The sequence below is a fragment of the Macadamia integrifolia genome, chromosome 4 (genome assembly GCF_013358625.1).
Source record: "Macadamia integrifolia cultivar HAES 741 chromosome 4, SCU_Mint_v3, whole genome shotgun sequence".
Taxonomy (NCBI): Eukaryota; Viridiplantae; Streptophyta; class Magnoliopsida; order Proteales; family Proteaceae; genus Macadamia; species Macadamia integrifolia.
In genome coordinates, this window is record NC_056560.1 from 28,874,103 (window position 1) to 28,884,440 (window position 10,338).

The 10,338-nt window shown below is 37.2% G+C and overlaps 3 protein-coding genes across 8 annotated transcripts in view; 1 reads left to right on the forward strand and 2 right to left on the reverse strand.

The window, feature by feature from the left end:
- Nucleotides 1-801, reverse strand: part of LOC122076133 — a 6,863-nt gene extending 6,062 nt beyond the window's left edge. For 3 of the 4 annotated variants that reach the window (XM_042641435.1, XM_042641434.1, XM_042641437.1), the window contains exon 1: nt 694-801. The gene's annotated coding sequence lies outside the window, so the exon portion shown is untranslated. The remainder of the gene's footprint in view (nt 1-693) is intronic. The other variant, XM_042641436.1, reaches the window with a different exon arrangement.
- LOC122076131 (carbon catabolite repressor protein 4 homolog 6-like) overlaps nt 1-10,338 on the reverse strand; it is a 68,105-nt gene that overhangs the window by 44,294 nt on the left and 13,473 nt on the right. For all 3 annotated transcript variants that reach the window (XM_042641427.1, XM_042641425.1, XM_042641424.1), the window contains exons 5-7: nt 9,784-9,836; nt 7,901-7,982; nt 7,735-7,781 (exon numbers count right to left, since the gene is read on the reverse strand). In XM_042641427.1, coding sequence (XP_042497361.1) covers nt 7,735-7,781; nt 7,901-7,982; nt 9,784-9,836 — 182 coding nt within the window. The remainder of the gene's footprint in view (nt 1-7,734; nt 7,782-7,900; nt 7,983-9,783; nt 9,837-10,338) is intronic.
- Nucleotides 3,462-4,556, forward strand: LOC122076135 (outer envelope pore protein 24A, chloroplastic-like; the record flags this gene model as incomplete). Its single annotated transcript, XM_042641438.1, is given in 2 exon segments — nt 3,462-4,100; nt 4,197-4,556. Coding segments are annotated over 2 exon segments (558 nt in total), but the record flags the coding sequence as incomplete, so codon positions are not given.

Below are 10,338 nucleotides of genomic sequence, written 5' to 3' on the forward strand. Positions count from 1 at the left end.
AGATAGCAAATATAAAATGAATCAAATAATAAAAACAAAAACTAATCAAACAGAAAACTTATGAGTACAAATATCTTGAGATGAAACAAATAGATCAAAAAAGACAGCACCAAAAAAAAAAAAAAAAAAACTCTGAAACTACCAGATCAATAAGCAGAAAATAACCTTCTGAGTCTAAAATTTCCTGGTATCCCAAATTCAAATGCATAGAAGTATATCATCTTTAGGTAAGTACAATAACAAAAAGCATCTTTTGTGGATAAACACGACATGAATCCTTCATCAAATCACTGCATTTTCCTCCAAACTGTGATAGAAAGGAATAACATTAACATACATAGTTGCTACATTTCCATTTAAGACAAAACCGGGTCAAAAACACGAGATGGAATAATTTGTTTACAGAAACACTAACTCCACAATAAATTGGACTACAAAATAAAACCCTAATGGCTGCAACTTGTGACTCATAGATCTTAAAGAAAAGGACGGAACGGAACTAATCCCAGCGATTTGAAGAAGGAAAAGGTAAATTTCTATCCATCTACAAAACGAGTTCTTCTTGAATAGATCAGTAGCAATAGAAGGAGATATAAAAGCATAAAGATTCTCATCCCACGACGCTTAAAATGATCGATGTCGACCAAAATCTTCCAAATTGTTAGCGAATGATTCAAACAAAGATGAGCTCACCTGAGATTCAACGCTGCATCGAGGATCACAGACACGGAGAAAGAGAGAATAGCAGGGGAGTGAGTGAGACGGTGAACTGCGAGGTTATGTACACAGCTTAAATGGAAGAAATTTGGCGCCAAATGCTTTTGGCGGGAAAGCGATACTGAAAACACTAAAACTCACGCCGTCACGCGTGTCCATTCACTTGTCGGTAATTGGGTTCCGTTCCATGCCAAGTGCGCATCGTTAGCATTCCACACGTGTGATTTGCAATCGTTTATCAAAATTGAATTAAGCCGTTTAGATTGAAACTGTGAAACCATTTTAGTAAATGATCCGATTATGGTTTTAAATTTAAGACTAATTAGTTCAACGGTGTTGGGTTGGTTTAAGCTATTTAATCTAATGATTTCAAATCGAATTGACATCTTAAAAATTGATTCGATAACCCGTATAACAATTAAATATTTAGTTGTTTTAATAAAATATAATGGTTTAATTTATGAATGAATTAAGGATCACAAAGGTTGTCCAACAGTCTATTCAATAATTTACTCTTATTATGTAATTATGTGATTAAATATTTACTTGTTCAATGCTTCATTTAATTTGATAGGAGATTGAAACGTTTATTAACAAAAGTAAACATGCGAATAAACTAAGAAATTGATTGCTAACCGTTTAAAAATCATATGGAATAAATCACAATAAAAATCGTTTAAAATCATAAAATTGATACCATTTAAAAACCGTGAAATGAAAAGCATTTATTAAACGATTACGATTTCAGAAAATGCAATCGTTTAGTAAATGGTGCGATTTTAATTTCAGCCAAATAAATATGAATCAAATCGAATCAAACTGAACCTTATTATATACACAAAAATCAAACCGATTAACACCTTTAACACCGGTGCACCATACATTGTATAGTGCAAGACAGGAGAACGACACGTGGAAGTTTCATAATCGTGTGACCTAGTCCGATGTTGCATTAGAAAGCAACATACACGTGCGAACTACCTTATCCCCTATAAAAGTGGATTAACCCTTTCTCACTCTGAATATTATCCCACTATTTCGCAATTGCCGGAACAATCTGCGAGGTACTGATGAAGTTAGATTCCAATAATCATGTCTCTCAATTTCAATTCATGGAAACCCTAATCTTTCTATTATCTCTTTTCAGATTTTCCATCCTCAATTCTCAACATCTCTGCAAATGCAATCTTCCCAGCTACATAACAACAACACAAATCCCCTACCTTCCTTGGGTTTCTATCAATTTCCTTTTACCAGATTTCAATTTCAGGGAAGAATTTCTCAATGACTTGAGATCCACAATCCCTAAAATTCATCTCCAATTGTTGCATTTGATTGATAATAGGAGCTTAGTCCTCATTGAGAATAAACTGTCTCAGTCCTGTACCCATCTGGATATCAGAGTTTTTAGCACTTGATGGGCTCCCCTCTTGAGTCGACGGTTTTCAGATGTTTCTGTTCATAACTCTATAACTCCATATGCCTTTCTTTCATTTTCGTTGAAATCTACCTGCAATCTTCTCTGTATCCTACTCACCCTCCTCTCGAGGAGATTGCAGCTCCGATCATGGTCGATAATATTCAGCTCCCAATGGTTCCAGGGAAAGAGTCGCAGGCGGCGACAACGAGAGTGGTATAAAAGTGGGAGAGGGTTTCTCCATTTTTATTTGGGACAAGATAGTTCGCATGTGTAAATCACTTTCTAAGCAACATCGGACTACGCCACATGATCATGGAACTTCCACATGTTGCTCTGCTATTTTGCACTATACGATGTATAGCACACCACGTGCTACAAAGGATCCGGATCTGTTTCATATGAATCCAACGCACACCACCTTGCCAAAAACGTGATAATTGGGTAATATATGGAGTTGGGGTGCAAGTTTAGTCATATGGCCTGAGCCCACACTGAACCACCATGGTCGTCCATCTTGTAGTCATCAATATCTTTTATGAGAGGATATTAATAGTCTTATCCTCTATAAACTTGATCTATATGTACCACCATTTCGAAGTATGCCTTTTGATCCTTCTAATAAGAGGCTTTTAAATCAAAGCATTGCTATAACATAGCACGGATACCCAATCTTACAACATGATAAATCTCATGTCCAGGCTAAGGGTGTCAATCGGTTGGGCTTAGGCAAGCCTGGTGGGCTTATGTCCTTAGACCATGACCCACCTATTTAAGGAATGAGTCGATCTCTGTCGATGTCGTGTTGGACTCGATTGACATCATGTCGGGCTCAATCGAGTTTTAAGATTTAATTGGGTTAATCAGGCCTTAAACAAGGTAATGTACCAATAAAGCCTTAAACGGGTCTTAAATAATCTTTACTTTTCTGAGATTTAAGATACTTTAATTTATTTCGTTAAATTATTAACAATTTTTAAAGGATACCATAGTCAATAATTGATAAAAATTTCAATATATACCCTATTCTATCTCAAAATAATCAAAATACCTAAATAAAGAGTCGAGTTAAACATGTAAGTCTGAGTTGGGTCTGCAAACGAGCCGGGCCAGTTGGATGACCTATCGAGCTTATCCCTTGCACCATGTACTTTCTATTTATAAAAGGGTCAGTCCAAGTCAGGCCATAATCGTATTGGACTCGAGTGAGCCTATCGATGCGGACTTAGAATTGACACCCCCAGTCCAAACGTCTTAACATGAGCTGAGATACCCTAACGATAGGTCAGGATTGAGAATTTCTAACCTTCCTTCCTCTTCTTCTTCTTCTTCTTCTCATACCGGCCAATACTGCATTTCCCTTTTCCCTCTCCATGGATAGGGCCAAATAAAATCAACTCGGCCAAACTCTGAGGGCTGAGGGCAGGTCAATGATGAATTTGCCGGGCCCTAAGTCATGGCAGGTTTAGCTAAGACTAAGATTTTTAAAATCTCGGCCCAACTCGACCCAATAGCAACCTTGAGGACCCGTCCTTGGCCGGCACGCCGCTGTACTGAGTGTACTGGTAGGTACTAGGGAGGGTGACTCCCCAACTCCAGCCAGGTGTTCCTCGCACTAGAGAGACACACAAACGGGTGTAAGGGAGGCGCCGCTGACGGCGGGAGAGAGAGAGAAAGACAAGGCAGCGACGCACCCTCGTCGCTTTCTCTTTCTCTCTATCTTCTCGTATCAGAAATTCAGGATTCGGAAGTCAAAGACTCAAGAGAGATGAAAGCTACTATTAAGGGGAGATACGGTACCGAAAAAAGCAGTTCCTCTGCAACTCTCGCCTTTAATGCCGGCGATGTTAAGCTCCGTGCTTCCATGACAGACGCCACAGTCGCCAATGGTCCCAGCTTAAATGGTCTTGCTCTTTCTCTCGAGAAGCCCGGTTCCTTCATTATCGATTACAATGTTCCCGAAAAGGTAACTCTTATACCTCGACGCTGCGGTTTACTCTAAGAAGAAAACTAGGGTTTCTAGCGCTCACATTTTGGTATTTTTTTTTTTTTACCTGCGTAGGATGTGAGCTTTCTGTTCATGAATACGGTTAAGGTTTCGGATAAACCTTTGAATTTGACTTACTTTCATGGGCGCGGTGATAACCGGACGATTTTAGATGGTACTCTTGTCTTCGATTCAGCTAACAAGGTTTCAGCTAATTACGCTTTGGGTTCTGGGAACTGCAAATTGAAGTATACATATGTGCATGGAGGGGTCAGGACCTTTGTGCAGTGCTACGACTTCACCAAGAATGCGTGGGATTTTGCGTTGTCGCAAAGGGTTTATGGGGAGGATGTGTTTACGGCTTCGTATCAGACATCTAACAAGGTCTTGGGCCTGGAATGGTGGAGAGATTCCAAGAGTAAGGGGTCTTTCAAGGTACAAACGTTTCCTTTATCGTTCTAGAATTTTTATGGGAAGCTTGAAGCCTTGAACTTTTATTTTTAATAGTATCAGAAAAAAGGTTCAGCCTGCAACTCTTTTGAAAATTTTAACTGAAAGCAAATGTGAACTACACTTCCACTCTGATGGAACCAAAGTAGAATCTCTTAGGTCTTTGAAAATGCTTAGGAATTGTACACTACTGTGGGAATTGAAATAACAATTTGGACCAGTCAGTTTAACCAAATATGATTGTCGGTTTCGGAAATTATAGTGTCCAACTCTTTTGTTGCTGGGTCTCAACAGTGAGGAGCTTATTAGTGAGTACATGTTTCAATGAGGGCTTGATTGATGTAATATCAACTATTGAAAAGATTTTCAGAGAAAATTTTGTGTTCTATTATACTTGGATAGACAATATCCTTTTTTCAGAAAACAAACATTCTGAAGACGAGAATGTTTTGGTCTACAAATTTTAGTGGAAGATGGCCAACATTTTATAATTACCAAGTGATCCCATGACTATGAGATTAAAATGCAGTTTCCTAAAGTCAAATTATTAGTCTATTGCTTTCCAATCTATATGCCAAACAGCACGCCATGTCGTTAATATGTGACTTCCTTTAGATTCATTTGACCTTTGGATACTATCAAGTGACTAAAAAGAAATTCAAATAAGTTAAAGTTTTTAAGCAATCCTAATAAAAGTTGATGTATTCAAGTTTAAAGCCCCAAAATAATTTACAGAAACTCCAATACAACTCGAGATTCATTTAACAAAATTAACTTGACCTAAAAAAGACCAAGAAAATGAAGATTGCTGTCATGGACCACATGCAACCAGAATTTGGCTGTAACTCTTCCAAACTATGCAAAACATTATGCTATCTTAGAAGAACCAACCAAAACCGGTTTGTTTTTGACAATTTTGTCATTTAAAACTTAGATCACTAGTAAAATGATGGACCTTGTTAGAAGATCAATTTATGGGATTAGGGGAGATCCAGCTTAAACTATGATCTGTTTGCAGATTTTATCAGTATTGCTTAGAGATCCCCACATGTAATGGTATATTCTCCAGCTACATGTTGGAGGTGATGCTTATTTCCGTCTGGGATTCTTCTCCATATTATCAGTAACAAACTTATTTTGTGAAACCTAAATATCTCTGATGTAGGACTAGGTTTGACAAGCCAAACTAGACCCAAACAACAGGATCTTGTAAACCAAAGAACAACCAAGAACCCAATATACCAGCTATAATAAATCAGCAAAAAACAATAATAAATCAGCAGTCCATCGATCTCAGTGTTTCAGAATTTCTGTAGCTGAATAGAGACCAGGAAAAACAGAGGCTTAGTAGTCCAATAACAGAGGCTGAACCATGAACAACAACTACCAATTTTAATACATCAACAGCTGGAACAATCGAACCAGAATTCTGGACAGAAGTGAGTTAGAACAGAAATCGACCAGATTTGAAAGATTTAATATATCAGACAATCCCCTGGTCAGATTACTCTAAAAATTGGATCGAGTCTTCCATACAACAAGGGTAACACTCGACCAGAAACTCAAAGCAATCGGGTGGCCAGAACTCCAAAATAGACTAGGTTGACAGAATAGGAAACAGAGAGTTTAACCCAGAAATTTCTGCAGAAAAATTCAGATTACTTACCTGAGATGGCTGAAGAAGAATAGTAACAATAAGAAGAAGAAAAAAACACTTGAAAAGAAAGAAAGAATACTTGAAGAGACCTCTTGGACTTCACGCCGCAAAGAGTCAATTGGATCAAACACCAATTCCTTCAGCCTTGATCAAACACAAGACAACTCTTCATAAAGAAGACAATAGCAACAACCATTATTTTTTTATCAAAATCATTCTAGGATTTTAGGAGCCTCCTCTTCTTTATTTATAATGTTAATGGGGAAGGGAATTACAAAATAGAAGGTTCCTCAAAAAGGAAACTAAATATTCTCCTAATACAATAGTTACTAAAAACTGAAATTAGAATCTAATGAAAATAGAAACTAGTCTAGACAGAAATTAGAAACTAACAATGACTTGAAATCAGAAACTAATTTAGGTATTGAAATTAGAAACTAAATAACCCCATCTAAAAAGGAAACTAAAGAAAAAGGAAACAAATCACTGAATCCCGTATTCAATCTTAGACCCTCCCTTTTAGACCCATAAAAGTGGTCTATTACCCTCAAAACACATAGGATCAAAGGCCCAATATGTATGGAACCCAACCCTAAGCTTATTCCTAATAAAACAAGCTTATTTTGGTAATTAATCTGCATCAGTATCCTGCACGCATAACTCAATAACCCATGTAATGGGGTGTCCATGCACCTGACCCATGGTTCTTTTTTTTTTTTTTTTTTTTTTTTTTTTTTGTTTCTTTTGGGTGGAATTAACTAATTTTGTTTTATTGCTTGGTTTCAATTTCTATGTAGCACTGGCCACTGGGTCACTCTTATGTTTCATACTCTTTAGCATTTATTCTACTTTTTCTATCCTGTAATAAACTCAGTTCATGGAGGGGAGTGGAAAGATAAATAAAATCCCTCGGACCTCACCATGCTTGGCTACTTGTCTACACTACAGAAGAGTTTCTAGACAAACGCCACTATTGGAAAACAAAGGGACCTAGCAACTTGGATGAGATGAGAGAACCTCCATGAGCCAAATTTGTAAGAATAAACACATTGGCATATGAGTTCTGCTGTCAATGCATGTGGCTGAGAGAGATTAACAGAGATGACACAATTAAATGCATCATGGTTATATCAGGAAGGAACCCCCCCCCCCAAAACAAAATACACTCACACCACATGGTATCCCCCAATTTCATTGCCTTATTCCATAAACTTCAATCCCATATGGGGATCCTCTAGATGGTGGACCCATGATTCAAAATTTTGACGACCTAATAAGGAGAAAAGAGAGGTTGCCTCTTCATTGTTTGGGTACACAATGTTGTTTTACATGTACTTTTTTATCAGTCTCAATTCCAAATTTCATGAATAACATTCACCAAGAACCCTCCAACTCTCAACTAAACAATCTTGTGACATTCAAATACAGATCAGAATGTGCAACTATTATGTTAGAAAAGAGATACAGAAAATTAAAAAAAAATTTGGAAGCAGATCCTAGGGATACCTTGGGAAAGCTGCAGTCCCATTTTCACTAGCATTTGAACTGCTTGACTGATGAAAACAAGGAATACCACTAAGTTTATGATCATGTAAATATACCAATTAGCAAAAAAGAAACCATTTGAAAATTATCTGCATATGATTTCAATGAAGGTGAAGATCTAACTTACCTCTAGAACACAAATCTGGGCAACATTATCACGTAGTCCATGCTTATTGAATTCAATGGACTCCTCATGCAGCAACTTGAATCTGATACGAAATGAAACTATGCTAATTACTAAATAGGGATCATCCCAATATATAATACCCCATGAAGATAATATATGTAGATATGCTAGAATAAGGATGCAGAATGTCTTAAATCTAACAATAACTTTGGAAATGGAAATAAAAGGGAGCCGGGGGGGTTGGTTGGGGGAGTTCAATGGCTTAGATACACCCTTGGTTACACGCATGATTGGAAACATATTTACAAATAACAGCTGCATTCCAGAAGCTTCAGGTCAAACAGTAACATAATCACTTGCAAAAATATAGGCAACTTGCATTCACATGCATGCATGCACATCAGAACCAAAAACATCGGAGATGGATCAAATAAACAAGAAGCATTAAAAAGGAAAAAAAAGGGGGGTGGGTGGAGGAGGAAAAGCTGGGAGGTGTGGAAATAGATTTGGACTGTCAGTGTGGCAGATAGGACTGGTAGAGTCCCAACACAAACACCTTTTAAGTAGAATGATATTAATTTTGGAAGGGAGAAAGAATGGAGCCTCACCATCCTAAGAAGAGTCTTCTAAAAAAAAAAAATATGAAATATACCATCATAAGCATAGTTGTCACTGGCCAGGAGTCTTGGGGCCCAGGTACCTAGGTGGTCTCCTAGGTGAGGCCTTATTGGTCAAGGCATGCATAAAAAGGGGTCTAGGACTTTCAGGTTATGTAAGCACTCACAGTTTACTAATATCTTGACCAAGCTATGTTACTAATTAGGCTACTCAATAGTAATACAACGTATAAAATAAAAAGGAGATATGACAACTATGATAATTAGGGATAGTAGCCAAACCCTGACCCAAGGCAGGAAGGAGTGGGGCTCCTTAATATTTTTAAAACCTGTCCCTCCCCTCCCTATAACCGATCTTGGTCATACCAGGGGTGGTCTCCTGTTAAATCCACCCCATTGCGATCCCTAACGATAATTAGAGAGGCCACAATTAGAGAAGCTCTCATTCTTGCTGTTCTTCTTACCCATGCAGTGCCTTTCTTTTCTGCTGTATTATGCATATAGAATGTGCATAGACCACACAATCCAACAGATAATGTGCATCATCTCTCGCAATTTTTTGAAACTGCCTGAACTGATGATTATAGCATATCAACAGAGTGAAAAGTTTTGTAAAACAAGCAACGCAAAAAAATATTCAATGTCATAAAGCTCATATTTCGAGAGGACGATTGCTTTAAGAGACATGAGTCTCCTCCTCATTATTCAGGGCAGGGAGAAGAATTGAGAGACTTTGACGGTTTAACCCTTAACAATAATTTAAAAAAATGTCTTTTTTTTTTCTCTTTCTTTTTCGCGTTGAGTTCCATGGGATGATCCTGGTTGTTTCCCCAACACAACCACCAGCTTCTAGACATGAAAGTCGAGACACATTTTCAGTTTAAAACATTATGTGCTCCAAGTATCCAACCCTGTTTGTAGCAAGTTTCTCTTCAATTGCTTCAAATGATTCAGTGTTATCTAGCAGCATCCACTGGATTAAAGTAATTTATAAAATAAAGATATCAGATGGCACTGATGAAATGGAATAAAATTATAGAAAGCATATACTAGGTCTATATTCTATAAGACAAATTTGCTTATTTCCCTGACACATCTTCCCTCATCCCATTTCTCTCTACAACGTATGAGCGAAGACAAATAGCAAAGCAAGACGCCAATCGCACAGACAGAACTAACTAAGCTCGAAATATTTCACAAAACTAAATCAAACCTGCCAAATCTCAAAAATCGGGGGGAATAAAATTGAGCAGCAAGAAAAATTACCTTGTTCTTCGCCAAAAAATTGCACATCCATCGATTGCATTACCAGTTCGCATCTGCAAAAACAAAAAAAAAAATGTAGGACTAAAAACAATAAAATACTATAGATTCATCTCATCTATGACAAAACTCTATAATATTGGTTCATGCTCTAAGGGGTCATTTTTCACATAAACACAAAAGTAGCAAAAGAGAAAAGCCTATATGAATCAAGTATCAAATATGCCATCGAATATGTAAATTAAAAACTTGTTCACATCGTTATAAAATAAAAATTGAACAACTTAAGCTGCATTTCGATATCCTCTTTCTTAACAGAAAAGCAAGTCCATACAAAGAGACAGTTGGATTTGGTTCAATGCAGGAAGGGTAATGCCTAGGATTGCATGTTGAGAAATCAAAGGAGAGCATGGAGCAGCTTTTGTGTTATGTCCTTGTAGATTCAGAAAAAAAGCAAGCTTTCAATTGCCCAGAACCTCTATAAGTTTGATGGAATAACCTCTTTTACCGACTTCTTCTCTACTTCTTCTTCTTTTTTTTTTTTTTTTTTTTTTTTTT